This window comes from Chinchilla lanigera, unplaced genomic scaffold, assembly GCF_000276665.1.
Source record: "Chinchilla lanigera isolate Chin_1 unplaced genomic scaffold, ChiLan1.0 scaffold00009, whole genome shotgun sequence".
Taxonomy (NCBI): Eukaryota; Metazoa; Chordata; class Mammalia; order Rodentia; family Chinchillidae; genus Chinchilla; species Chinchilla lanigera.
The window spans coordinates 23,011,542-23,026,794 of record NW_004955410.1 but is presented as its reverse complement, the minus strand read 5'-3'; the positions used below and the strand labels follow the sequence as shown (position 1 = coordinate 23,026,794).

General features: G+C 38.8%; 1 protein-coding gene across 1 annotated transcript in view; it reads right to left on the bottom strand.

Annotated features, from left to right (window-relative positions):
* The window catches only part of Itgb8 (integrin, beta 8), an 87,318-nt gene extending 72,397 nt beyond the window's left edge, over positions 1-14,921 (bottom strand). Inside the window, exon 1 of the mRNA XM_005377365.2 lies at positions 14,696-14,921. Within this exon, the coding sequence (XP_005377422.1) occupies positions 14,696-14,822 (127 nt within the window). The 5' untranslated portion in view covers positions 14,823-14,921. The remainder of the gene's footprint in view (positions 1-14,695) is intronic.
* Between the last annotated feature and the right edge of the window lie 332 nt (positions 14,922-15,253).

The following is a 15,253-nucleotide window of genomic DNA, read 5'->3' as shown; positions in this document are numbered from 1 at the left end:
AGAGAGAGAGAGAGAGAGAGAGAGAGAGAGAGAGGAGAGATTTTTTTTTCTGCAGATTGTCCCTAAAGTTTGCTTCTTTGGTATCCATACTCTGCACATTTGATAAATTAACCCTCATATTTCTGTTCTTTCTGTCTTCACCCCCCATACATGCACACGCACACAAACAGTTTCTGCTAATGGCTAACAGGAACACAAATAATTGTATGTGTCATTACAGTACAGACTATACAGCCTGGATTCTACTTCGTGGTGCTTTTTATAACAATCTCTAGGAATATACTGTATCTAGAAAGGTAGACTATGTGTACTGTAAAGTTATAGTAGTTAGAACCTTCCACTAACCATGACTCTATATTCTGTGAAAGAAAAGGAAAAACTAAAAGCAAATATTAATATTTATAAAAGACTCTGAGCTTCTGTCCTGCATCAGAACATACTTCCCCTATACCCTATCTGACTGAGAAGTTCAAAGCCAAGTAGCACTAGTGGCCAAAACTCCAGCCCATATCGCTGTCTGAAAACTGTGCTCATACTTCTTCAGGGGCATCCATCTTGGCTACAGGAAGTCTTTTTCTCTGTTCCTAAAGCAGCTATTCCAATGTCACACACACTGAGTTAGTGATCAGGCAATATTTGCTGATTAAACTATTGATTAAATGGTAAGCATGGGACTTTGCAAATTTGATCAAATAACTATGAAGTTTTTCTCAAATATAAAAAAAAATTAAATGATTTACTTTCCAAGGTAGGAAGATGTACATACATATATTAAAAGATTTTCAAAAGAATGAAAGTCACTTCAATGATCATAGAATTTAATTAATTAAAATACCTTTCACATGTATTCTGGGTAACCAAAGTTTCACTATAACTACTTTTCATCTTCTCATGGGCAACTCTGTTAGTATTACTAAAAGGTGCTTGATTAGAAGAAAGAGATAGGCAAAAACTTAATGATAAGAATAGCATCATTTGGGAGTAGGTTGTAATGATTTGGATGGCACTTTTCTATCCATGACACTTTTGGTAGTTCTTGCAAACCTGCTGTCAAGGCATGACCTTGTGCAGGATCTTAGGGATATGATACTTGTCCGTGCGAAGCTTAGGAAGTAGCAGAAAACCCTGACATAAGACAGAACTTTGAGAAGCGTGCCATGAAAAGGAACAGGCAGGGTACTACTGCATCAGAGGACAGGAATGAGTCACCTCAAGGGGAGACAGGAAAGGTCAGAAAAAAATTCCTTGGAGAATTTCCTGGGTCCTTTATTACGTGACTGGGTCTCTGTTCTCTCTGGCTCCCAATATATACTGTCTGCTAAAAATTACAACATATTGTTTTGATGCCTTTGAGATTTGGTATATTCAGCCAGATCAATAACTTGTCAAGCAGTAGCAACATGTTCAGAGACAAGAAATCATTCCCCCACATCTAACTCCCCAGATCTCATCTTCAACTCTGGAACCCCTGTAGTCCAAACTCAGTTTTCCCTTAGGCCTCAGATATGTCTTGTTTGCTAACACTTAACAGCTCCTTTCAATTTCAACCCACAGCTAATTACTCCAAGCTGTCTTTAAAGCTACACAGCCAAATAATACTTGAAAAGACAACATAGGGATAATTCCTTCGCCAAGACTGAACCTGCAAGACATCTCTCCACCTTGTCCAACCCATGCTGCACGGCAGAGCCATTCGCCCATGCAAGGATGGCTCAGTCTATCTACCCTTTCTGGTATGAAAGGCTCTGCTCTGTCCCCAAATGAAGGAAAAGTAAACCTCAGACCTGGTGTGGCTCTAGGCTTCTGTGCTCTCACAAGCAGCATAGTTGCCTATGGACATTGATTTCTTGACCACTGGACAACCTTGAAGCCCCTCCTCCACTCTATCATACTTCACATTTGAATGCTAGTGCTTTTGAAAATAAATGCTTAAAGGGCCTTTTACTAAATATGCTGTCCATATATATGTGCTTAGTAATACCTTCTTAGATTCTGGAATTTTTTTTTTTTACCAGCCTCTTTTTGTTTATGCTGTTCTCTCTTGTGATATTATGGATGGAGGAGGTCATTGTGCTGGGTCCTTTTTGCACAGCATCCTCAAAGCTTTAACATGATCAGCTTACATTATGGATAGCACAGTTCCTAAGAACTTAAATTCTTCCCAGGAAAGTTATGTGTAAGAGTGACACTATACTGGTGAAGTGATCACCCAAAAGATGAGGTAACTCAGTATTTTTTGAAATTCTTCAGGGCAGCTTCCTGCTGGTCAAGAAAGCCCCCTTAAAGAAGAGCCTCACATGCACTGACCATTTAGTAGGTCTTCTGCCGTAATGGCTGCTTTACAAAACTTGAAGTCTCAACTAAAGCTGGGTATTTTGTGGCTGACTGTTCCTTAACACAGGCCTAGAAGTATCTAGTTTGGACCAAGGACCAAAAATACCTGCATTACAACCATGGGAATTTTGGTGGAAAATAATTCTAACTGACCAAGTATTTCTACAGTGCCAAGGACTTCAGTCAGAAGCAGGAGTTGTCTTTTTTCTGTGACATTGCAATAAATGCATCTCTGACATGCAAAATTTCTCCCCAAAGATTGGTGTCTGATTTTTTATTAACCAATCAATATATCCATCTCTGCTCCACTAAATCTTTCTCCAAATGATTTAGCCTTAGATTATTATGCTGGCATCCAAGTAGTCAAGGGTCAGCCCTGGTAATATTTATTGATATTATATGAACTTGAGCAGTGCAGAACCTCACTCTTTGGCTGCAGTATACTGCTTTCTGCAAGGCACCGACAATGCCGCACCTCCCTCCCCTTCTCACACACTTTCACAGGCCCATCTGAAGTCACAATGCATCAGGTGGTCTTGGATTCTTTACAAGGCATCCTGTGAACTAAGGCCTGGTACTAATAACACTGAATGCTTATATTTCTATGACCAAACTCAAGGGTCCCACACTGTGACTTTAGACATTGTCCTTCACCTTCAGGCTCTCATTCTAGCTGTTTGTAATTGAAATGCTCATCAAAAGGGACTTTTCAACCGAGACTCAGGATGCCTCAAACTGTGACTTCCTTCTTCAGTTTTGTTGTTTTAAATGTGACCACCTTCCAGATGAATTTTGTTGGCACTTGGGCTCTATCATTTCCAGGTTTTTTTTTTTTTTTTTTTTTTTTTTTTTGCAAATGATGATCCAGTTGTGTTTAATTCTCCATATAAATCCAAACCCTAACCTTAACAAAAAGACAATGGAGCAATACCTTGGGAGGTAGGTTCTGTAGGAAGAAAGAGCGACCAGATCAGTCATGGTCAGTTTTCTGCCAACAATACAGTTTGCTACAATGATTTCTTTGTTTCCAACTAGAACAGCCAGTTCTGCAGCAATTCCTGGCTACCCCACAACTGTCTTGCATTCTTTGTTCTGCTGCAGTCAATGAATACCTTACATGACTAGGTACAGCCATCCTGGCCTTTTAGCTCCCCTCCAAAAGGCAATTAGAAAAGACATCCTAGCTTGGCAGTCCTTAAGGTACATTTTGTCAACCCTGTTCTTGTGAAGAAATTTTTAGTCTTTTTAAATTGCTTTCTTTGTTTGACCTCCAAATATACTAAAGCTTCTTTATTTCACAGTGGTAATTCCTCAGTCTCGGAATAAAGCTTTCCACACAGATCCTTTCTCTAGTTTCTGATATAGTTACTAAAGAATTATACCAGATACATGCTCCTTGCTGAAATCAGGACCAGTGCCTGTACCTGGGAAAAGTATTTGTGGTTCAATTCCAAGGAAAGGACCTTAGAACCACACACACATATGAGGCAGGGCACTTTCAACTATAGCTTCATTTAGCTTTGGCATGTCCATGGTGCTTTGGTTCACAGCTGTGCCAAGTATCAAAACATTCCTGGCTAAATTCCAATGCACACTTCCCATACCTCATAAGACATAGCACAATTCTTCAGAGGTAAAATATTTCTAGTGACCCATAGTCCTCACTTCCAAACTCAATCTCTTCCAAGAACTTTGGCTTGAATTAGACCTTGACGGCTACTCTTATTTCATACTTTGGACTATCTAGGGACTGTGGTTTTGGCAAGTCCCTAGAAAAATCAAACTGCACCAGTACTTATCTGGAATGGCAACAGACTCTTTCTTTGACCAAAATAACAGTATTTGTCAGTTAGAAGAAGATAAAACAATAAAGAGATGCCTTGAAAAGAAAGGTAATATATGTCTAAAACTATTATAATAATGATAGGCGACTTATTCCTCAAATCACCATAAAGACCACTTTTTGAGTGTTTATATGCTGTTTTAAAATATGAACTTTTAGTACACTGAAAAGCAGTTCTTGAAATAAGAGCATCTTTTAAAATCATCTTAAGAGTATGTGTCTGATAAGATCACTACAATTTAACATTGCAATTTTAAATTAATTAACTTAATTTTATTTCCTAAATTAATTTTAGCTGGAGACATTTCAAAATAACACAGGGAAGATAATTTTGATGCATCTGTTTAACATTAGAATTTCTTATTAAGAGCTGATCCCTGCACTTTGTTGAAAGGTGGAATTAGTTTTATTAAATATTAAAATTCCAATGGAAACCATTGTGACTTTTATTATAGTTTTCTTTGGTGAATAAATTACACTAATTTACTGACTGTGAAAGTAGAAAGACAGTCACATTAAGGTTGATTTTAAATGGAAAAATATAGTCCTTTTACCCCATGAAGGCAGTAGAGTGGTGTTTTTCTATGTATTTGTTCACTTACAGGTATTATGTACAAGCCACCTGAATAATTTGACCAAATTTAGCTCAATCATGTCAGTACAGTGCTCTTTCCTGTGGCAAGTTTTAAATCATTAGCAAGAAATAAAAAGTAAAAGCTAAAGTAATTCTGATTGTAACACTTCAAAAGGGTAGAATTTGGTGTAGCATGTATACATCTTGGAGTCACCAGAAGGGATATAGCTATTGAAATATCAAAGCACCTTGATGTGAGGCAGTCCTTCTCATGAAATGGTGCCGGAAGCTTTCACTGTGCATCTCCTCTACCCCCGCCCCCTCATATTTAAACTGGTAGAGGAGGTTACTCTAACTTTGTCCAAGCCAAAGGCAGGAATAAAAACAGCAGTGTGCGTAACAAGATGAACTATTTAATTTATAAACTACACTAATAAATCATTAAGTAAATTTTACCTTCCTTCTTGGACAAATATACATTTATAATGTCCTACAATACTATGTGTGAATTTCAAGTTTCCAACAGTTCAGACTTCTGGCTGAGAACTTGGCAATGTGTGAAGCATTTGCCCTCCAAACTATGACCTGCTCCTTTCCTCTCCCACCTCTGGCCTTCTCTGCTTGCAAATAACCTGTTGTTACCTGCATGGACGCTCCAGTCCATATGTCTGACCTCTATTTACTTCTTTTCCATTGGCTGCTCTTGGTCACCTTTGAATAGCATCTGGGACATGGGTGGCATGATTTACCCACAGAAGGAAAGCACTGAAAGTAGCTTGGAGCTGGTGGATGCAGAATTCTGGAGATGACCTACAAGGGTCTGACAGACTCTAAATGAACATACCCCAATGAGTCCTTCACAAAAAAAATTACACTAATTTACTGCCTGTGACTCTAACCTGGTTAGAACCATAACCATGATTAGAGGAAGGCAAGAGCTGGGCTTTCCAAGGCCGGGATAGAAACTCCTTTCACTCCTAGAAGGCAATCTATTATGGTAACTAAGAATGCTGAGTTTAACTACACAAGTCTGAATTCAGGTCTCCATTACTCAATAGTTAAGAAAACTTAAAGAAGTTATTCAATGTTTCAAATTAGTTTGCCTATCTATAAAATCAGAATAACAGCTCATAACTCAAAAGTTTGTAAAAGTAAAGTGTATACTGTATTTTTATATTGTGTCTAGTAGGGTGCCTGGTATATAAAAATTCTCTATAAATTCTAAGTATCGTTATTTTTTAATTTCAGCACTTAGTATACTATAGCTGTAGGAGCTTTTAAAAAACTGAATGTATAATGATTAAATGAGTTTGAATAGTTTGTCTATTATTACTTTTTTGGTATTTTGTTAAAACGACTAAAAGTTCCATTTTGTGTATTCAAAATAGAAATCAATTTAAAAACTAACACTGAAGGTAAATAAATGATCAAGATTATTTTTCAAACTTACTTACCCAATGAAGATACTTGTTACAGAAATCTTGAAAGCAAAAAAAAAAAAAAAAAGCCTTAAATGATAATATTCAACAATCAAAAGTCTCAGTTTTTTATCTTTGCTAAAGATTTGCCTGGAAGGTCAAGAGACTGCCTGTTGGAGTGGACTGAGGAAGAAAAAATAAATGATGTTCTTTTTAAAATTTATTTAATGGTGTAACTCATTTTTAAAAGAGAACTTTATTTCTTTAAATTCAAACTCTTGTAAGGATTAGAGCTGACTAGGGCCTATTTGCTTAGCTTCCCAGTTTTAAGCTGCTCACTACTGTCTTCATGTTAATCATAAAGTCATTTACTCCAAATGATTTACCAGAACCCACTGTGTGCCAGGCACTATAGACACACAAACAACAAGCACAATGTCTTCCTTCAATGACTCCCACAGGTTGGTGTGGAGAGGGATCCCAGACAACGCCCGGGGCATTGGGCACACAGTGTTCTGGGACGGAGGGAGTCGCAGGCTGTACTGAGGAGCCTGAGGATGATGAGGAGAGTGAAAACATGGACAAAGGTTGGAAATGATATAGATTGCTTAGGAACCTCATGTAGTGAAGGATTAGTCAGATTTCTCCACCTACTGGCATTGTGTTGTTAGTGGGGACAGATTTGAGAAACCATTGTGGACCAATCTTGATGTCAAGAAACATGTAAAGAATCTCCATTTGACTAGAATCATTTTATCTAGCGCCACCCTCTCACTTATTACAGTTATCAGTTTGAAAATCCTAACACTGAGCTCCCCTCTGCTCCTTTTTCCAGGAAAAGTTACACTCCAGGAAAGACTATGAAATGCCTTAAGTGGAGCACAGAAACAAAAAGTTACAGAAGTTTAATGTCATCTTATTAGAACAGTCTACTCTGGCCATTGTACGTATAATACAGCCTGTCCTCCCATCAATTCAGTCACATGGCTGTATTTTTTACTCTTTTTGCCCCACCCCGAGACTCGCATATGCGTGTGTGTGCATACTTGTTCTCTTTGATTTGAATGCAAGCCTCATGAGAGCAGGACTTTGCTCTCTGCTGTGTCCTCAGCACCTGAAATACAGCTTTTGAAGTCTTAGCTTCAAAACTCTGCCTGAAGGCATATCAGTACATACCTAGATGTGACTAATCACTGCAAATACCTAACACCCAAGGAAGTGCCTTACTTAGTAAAAATGTGTAGGGTAAAAGTAATGCAAACAGGTTAAACAACATGGAGCTTCAAGCTCTAACAGATTTGCTCCAAGCAGTTAGGAGCACAGTGAGCCCTATGTTGATCAACTGTCTGACCATATCATGAGTTCATCCCTGTGAGCACTTCTGACCACCTACTTAGCTTAGCTGGTCAGTTTCTTAAGCCTTTTCTTTCTGTCTCATAATCGCAAATCATCCACACCTATGACCTATTGGGAATCTAGTGTGTGACAGGAAGGTAAAGTTTTGAGGTACAACTATACATGCGCGCTCCCTTTCCCACTCAGATGTGAAGCCTTCCCTAATGAGGCACACTGAGGTAAGCTGTGGGTATCTGGAGGCTTCCACAGGTGGGGTGCTTTGACCGTGCCCGTAGTTTGTGAATCTGAACCCTTTCCTTGGAGGTCACCCTGCGTGGCAACAAGGATTCCACATTACCCACGTTACAGGGTGGGCTCAAGGGATCACCTAGTGACACAGGTTGGCAAGGTCCTCAGTTATCGGACAGTGATGTTGAATTCTGAAAACTTCTTGAAGAAATTCACATCCTTGAATTCAAATCCCATCTGTCCTATTTACCAACTGCGTATCATTGGGCAAAATGCTTATCTTCTCTGTGCTTTCGATTCCTCATTTCTAAAACAACAATTATAACTATACTTCTCTTGTTATTGTAAGTGTTAAATCAATATATTTAATCATTTAAATAAATGCATGGCATGGAATGAAAGCTACCTAAGTGTTTCTTAAACTACATAAGCATCCCACTTTCTTTCCACTATGCATACAGGACATACTTACATGATATCCTTAGGATATAATTGAAGGTATATTTTTTAGAGATTAACATCTATTTTTAAAGCTATTTAAAGCCAACATCTATTTTTAAAAATGTTATTTTTTTCTATGGATATTTTGTTATAATTAATATATAAGATAGAAAATATTTCATATGTGATTGAAGAATATAAAAAGGGTCTCACAGTCCTGTGAAGACAAAATCAATGTGTATACTTGGGCTACAACAGGGACTAGGGTTCTGAGGACAGAAAAGATTGAGCAAATACATTGGCGATCAGATATAAGGTTGTCAGTTTATTCAATAAAAATGTAAAGACATCAGTTTGGCCAGGCAAGAGTCATGTGTAGCATTAGTAACCGATTTTGTATGTGCTACTTACTTATGAGACTTGTCAAACCAACAAAAAGGACAGCAGTTCAAAAATTAAAGATGCTATATAAATGGCACTTTTAAGGAGGATACTATGTGCACCTTTGCTTAATAAGTATAATCATTAGAAAGACTGCATGACTGCATTAAAGGCTGGTGGCTTACTGCTTTTCAAGAAAACCTGATGTTATCTACGTAGGATCAGGGCCTATTAAAGTTTAAAGAACCTCAGATCAGAACAGCACCCTCTGACATCTACTCAAGTGGTCCATAAAATGGCCTGTTGTGTGTTTGGGTGGGGAAGGAAGGGAACTTGAGAACAACATGGGGAATTTACCACCAAACTATTTACACCTGGATATATCAAATGTAACCAAGCAGAAAAGGCTGCTGAGAACAAAGACCAGACTACCTCAGAAACTACATTTTCTACAAAGAAAATTTGTTTTAAAAATAAGTACAAAAAATCTGGCAAAACAATATAATGTTTTTATGCCATGGCCTTTCTCAAGTATCATAAAAAACACAATTGGAACAAAAACCGATTATCATATTTATTTTGTGAATTGCTTGTACTAGATCTTATTTAAAATTTTTTCCCTTTTTTTCTACGCTATATTTCTTGACTTCTCTTGGCTTATTAAAATGGTAATTAATTTGTTTTCAGTTTATAATTATGTCAAAATTAGCTTGGCAGGCATATCTATCCACAAGTAAAATACCTATAAAACATATGCATGCATTTTTCAGAATGATCACTTGGTAAATTATTGTGACAAATTTTTATACCTAGACAGTCCTACTTTTCAGAATTCCATATATGGTTCTAACATCTGAAAATATCTCAGTTATTACAAAGCAGAAGTTGTAGGAATAATTTTGGTTTTATTAAATCTAAACAGACAAAAGCATCACAGCCAAGTTGGCATTATTATGGAAATCTCCCTTACTTATGTTTATACTAAATAAAACACATAGTTATTTTTCTGGAAGAAGATTTTTTTTCTGTTAAAATGCAGAAGGACTTGATTCTTCAATTCATCTGTTTGTGTAAAGAGAAAAAGTCAATAGAGCCTAGAAAAAGCGATGAACCAATCTAAGATTCAATAGAGAATAAACGTACTAATTTGCTCTTCTGTTTGTCGAAAAGCCTGAATTGGGTGCTTTTTACATGGTTGGCATTTTTCTGCAAAGGGAACAAAGTACCTTCCCTCACAAGCAGCATTCTAGTTTTAGGGCTGGGCAGAGGAGAAGAGAGTAAATAAACCAGGGAATGCTAAGGGTTATAAAACAAAGGTGCAGAGCAAATGGCTAGATAGGGTTGACAAGGGGGACAGAGAAGCCCTCCCTGATAAGGTGCTATCTGAACAGGCACTGGAAAGAAATCAGGTCTAGGAGTGAGCAACATGTCTCAGGGAAAAGCATTCAAGTTGCAGGTAGGCTCATGCTCGGTCCATCCCGTACCAAGGCCCAGTATTGCTATAATAAAATGAGGGGAGGAGGATGAAGGGATGAGGTCAGTCTGCAGAGGGTGGAAAGCTCATGTAGTTCTTAAAGGCTATTGGAAATCTCAGCCTTCAGTCTGAGACAGATGAAAAGCTATGGATCATCCTGAGTACAGGAACGGGAGGACCTGAGGTGCATCTTGAAAAGCTAGGTCTGGCTCTACTGTGGAGTATGGAAGCCCTAAAGCAGGCTTTTTCAAGAGTTTGGGCAAAAAATGATGGCATGAACTGGAGCTGTGGCAATGGAGATGGTGAACAAACTGAAATGTGAGAGGAAAGAAGGCTCAAGGATGCACCAGTGTTAGCTTAAACTACTGGGAGACTGCCTGATAAAAGCTGATAAAATTGTGAAAAGAACCAGCTTCCGGGAGAAAATTGGGAGACTGATTTTGAATGCATAAGGGTAAATAGGCAGCCTGTTGAATCCTCTGAAGATCAGATAAGAGTCAGGACTAGCGATATGATCTGGCAGGTGTCACCATAAAAATGGTACTTAAACCATAAGCCTGGATCAGTCCATTTGAGGACTCTGTATGTCAACAAGAGAAAATCAGATAGCTGAGTCCTGGGTCCCTTCTACATTTGCAATTTGGGAGATGAGGGAGAACCAACACGAGACATGCAGACGGAGATAAAACCATGTGACTGCAGGACCAGGAAGCTAAAGGAAGAAGCATTTTCAAGGAGGGTAATGTCCACAGTCTCAACTCACTGAGCAATGATAGGCAAACAGCAAAAAGACTAAGAAGTGGCCATAGGGGGTGGCAATAGAAAAGTCACCTGACCTGAGTGGAACTGCAGAGGTGATTTTAAAAGCATGGATACAACAGACTCATGGGAAAGTGAGGGGCAAAAATGGGGAATGACTTTTTCAAGGACTTACAGCAAAACAAGAGTGAGAAATAGAACATGAGAGATGTTGCAGCATATGTGAATATTTCTGTACATAATTCAGAAGAGAGGAGAAGATTGACAGGCAAGACAATCCTTAAGACTGAAACTTTAGCAAGACCAACCAGTTGTAATTCTACTGGAACAGAGCAATTAACATTTGTTGGGGGAAGTAGAAGTATTCATGTTAATTCTTCTCCTTCATACACACGCATACCGAAGAAGTGGTTACATATGTGTACATCTTAAGAAAAATATTTATAAGTGGAATTGTCATAGAACCATGGAAAAGTAAATGGTTGAAAGTTCATCTTTATCTTTTCCTGTCCTCCTGTTCTTCAGTTCATCCCTTTAAAGTTTGTGAAGATTCTCGAGGACCTAAATTCCATAAAATATTAATGCTTTGAGATTAATGACAGTGTTTCTCTCCCAGTGGTGTTTAAATTTACTGAACTGTCTTAGGATAAAGATGATCTGAGAAAATTGCTCAAAATAATTTATTTGGGAGAAGAGGATGGCTGGGTGGGGATGCGAGCTGGGGGAAAGAAGTTGCTTTTGAGTTGATAATGAAGGTAGTGCTGAGTATATGGATGATTCTTTATACCAGTCTCTGTGTCTCTATATTTATTTGAAAGTGTCCATAATATAATGTTAAAAATTATTGGAAATGCAAGGTCAGTACTATGCTTAACCTAAAGGAGTCCACTAAGTGGTGAAATTTCAGATAATTTGGTGAAATGATAGAGAGCTATTTTAGGGCACAGCTTTTCTTTTCTTGGCAGTTCTTGAAACAAAACCAGCTATTTTTTTTTTTCATATATACAGGGCAGGCATAGGTGACTTTTTATTCGATCCTAAACTGTCTTAGTTGCTTTAAGATAGAACTAATATGATGCTGTTTATGCAATTGATTTGGAAGACTGGATTTTTTTATAGAAGTTTGATTCTCTTAAATATTTGATTACTTTAGGTAAGCATAAGGAATTCTGAGAATGCTTGTGCTATGAAATATGTTTTGAGGGAAAGCCAGGGTAATCCAGCTGATTGTGATGTAAAAGAATGAATACTTGATAGTGGGATGAATAAAAGATGAAATCTCACTGTAACGGTATTCATTTTTCAAAATGCAATTGTGATTTTTGAGATTTGTCTTTTGTAATGCTATTAAATATTTATGTAACAGAAATTCTTTTAAAAATTTTTTTCAAGTAAGCAAATGTGCAAATAATAACATTGCTCCGTTAACTCTTCAAATATTCACCAATAGGTATTCTTTATGTTTTCTAGTTGTTCATTAACCATTTTATAGTGTTGTTGATAACATCAATCATCTCTAATCTCTGGAAAGCTCTACCAGGGAAAGTTAAAAATTGCCATAAGTTTTTCTATATCAGTATCTTCAGGCTTCATTTGTAACATCTTCTATTTACTATAAATTCATTACTAAAAGTGTACCATGCATTTGAGAGCTATAAATTCTACTTCAAACATTAAAACCAAATTATGTTGTTCTTGTGCAGTTATGGTCTCTTTTGTATGGTTTTATTGCCCTCAACATTTTCTTGGTGTAAACTACATACTGAACACGATTTCTTTTGTAATTGATACTTAAATTTCTATTCTGATTTGAGCATCTAATTTGTACTGTAAAGACATATAATTTGAGACTTGTAGCTATATCACAAAAGTACAACAGTTTACTCTGATCTCTAATTTTCTGAGTCGCACTGGCTATAATTTAGATTTTTTGCATGTTTTTAACTGCCATTCAAATCAGTATACATCAGAAGGCTTTGTACACTGACAGAGACTGGGAAAAGGATGCCTTGTTTTGGTTTCAGAAAAGTATTCCTTCTTCAGGTCTGCAGGTGCAACAGGACCCATTCATAACATTTGATTAAAGTCAGTTACAGTCACTGGAGAGAAATACAGTGCTAACATAAAAACTTTACCAATCTTCACAAGCACAATGAATTTGTAAATACTGCTGTTATTAGCAAATTCTAGAGGCAAGTGGGAGTTTTTCATTTGACTATGTGCCAGGAGAAAAATACACTTTGTTCATTTAAGTTTTGGTCATTTTATTAGGATTTAAGTGTATATGTTTACTCAATCTAGAAAAAACACTTATTACTTATTGAAACAGGATGGAATTATGCATGGTGGAAATTTTGCTGTCACAAATACATGTTCCATTTAAGAGGTAATTGATAATGAATGTTACTTTTTCCTTTACATTAAGTTTCACTTATTTTGAAATCAATATGTAAGCCAAAATATAACCACAAGACATAACACTTACTCTAAGTGACCCCATTTCAGATAACTGGGTAAATCTCCCTGAAACATATATTAGACAATTATATATGCAACAACTAAATGAAGTTACCTGGATGTTTCCACTTTAAGCCTTTATTTATAATTATGACTTGATTGTTTTAATTAGCTTCGGCAAGATCCTGGCACATCAACTCAAAGCATAGAAATTAATTTTTGTGTACAAAACAATTACAATCATTGAGTAAGCTCTCCACCAGTCAGAGAGGTTAGACTAAAGCTCTCATAGCTTTTAAGGGCTCTGTGACCAGAGGAAAGTAAAAAGTCTATTTTAGAAATACCGAACAGTAGGGGCTGGGGATTTAGCTCAGCGGCAAAGCGCCTGCCTGGCAAGCACAAGGTCGTGAGTTCGGGTCCCCGTACCGGAAAAAAAAAAAAAAAAAAAAAAAAAAAAAAGAAATACCGAACAGTCACTGCCCTTGCAAAACTAAATGTTTGATCTATATGGAAAAACCAACAACTTTATGTTTTATAGTTTGTTAACAATACAATGCCTCCACCTTACACTTTATTGTGTTGATATAACTCAAAAGTCTCTCAATCCCTTCTCATATACTATTGGAACTTTCCTCTGTGACTTAAGGAGGGCAGATATTATTATCCCATTTTACGGATGAGGACAACCAAGTTATACAGAGGTAACAGCTCCAAATCCAGGTAATGCTGACCTAAGATGTTTGGCTGGAAAAGCTGGCAATCCTGGATCAGGATTCTTTCTGCTTCTCAAGTCTGACCTTGAGCTCAGTGAGAGATTAATTATGTAGGAAAGTGTGCTTTTCTTTTCTTTTTTTAAAGAAAAAGCCAAAAGGATGGCCAGTTAAAGCATAAGTATTCTTCAAGAGTTTTTAATTCATTCAGGCGGAACCCCATGAGAGAAGAAACTTGTAAGTTGCTCTTCTTTTCTTTCAGAAGAAAAATAACCCAAGACTTCTGTTTACGCTTTATCCACAGCCTTACATCAAATGCAGGTTGGTGGCTGCTGGACGCACCTCTTAGAAAAACTGGACTTTCATCGTGCACGGAGGATGCCCCCAAGGACGTACCAGAACCTCTGAACTGACAGTGTAATAGGGCAACCTCCCTTCTAAACCTCCACTCGGTCGCTGCTTCCCCAGCACCAGAGGCAACACCCAGTGTCTCTAACTATAATAATCTGTTGCCGTCGCTCCAGGGCAGAAATCCTTGACACCTGGTCTCTCTAAAGCCGCCTGCAAGAGAGGACACCGCCACAAGCCCTCCATTCTGAAGTTCTCAAGGCAGACTGTGACTGGCATCTGCCACTTACCTGGCCGGGATGCTTTGGCCAGGAAGCCCTTCGTGCCATCCCAAGACCTTGCGCCAAGAGAATACAACATAAAACTACTTACCACTCTGGCCCAGTCCAAGAACAAGTGAAAACACCCAGGCCGCCCGGAGAAAGGAGGCAGGACCTTGCCGGCAGTTTTGCGCGCAGACAAATGCAGCAGTAAGAAAAGCCAGGGCCGAGCCGCACATAATGCAAAGCAGCCCGCCCCGCGCCTGCAGCCTGGCCGCTTTCCGGACGCGCGCTCGCGCCTCGCAGGCGCACCTCGGGGCCCGCGGGCCGGCTGTCGCTAGGACGTGGCCCGCAGGCCCGGCAGGCGGACCCCGCGGCGGCGAGCGAGCGGAGCAGGTAGGCGGGCCGGGGCACGGCTCCGCATCTCAGGGCCCGGGCGGCCCTCCCAGCTCGGCGGCGCGGCGGGCTCCGGTCTCGGCGAGAAGCAGCTCCTCTGACGGCTGACGGTCCGGGCGGCGACGCGAGCGAGGGCTCCACAGCCGGCTCCCGGACAAAGAAAAGAGCTTTTGTTCCTCTCCAGTCGATGGGGCTGTGCTGCATAAATCAGCTTAGCGAAGAGCCAAACACAATCAAACCCAAACAAAGCCCGCAGCCGGGGGGAAAACCACCC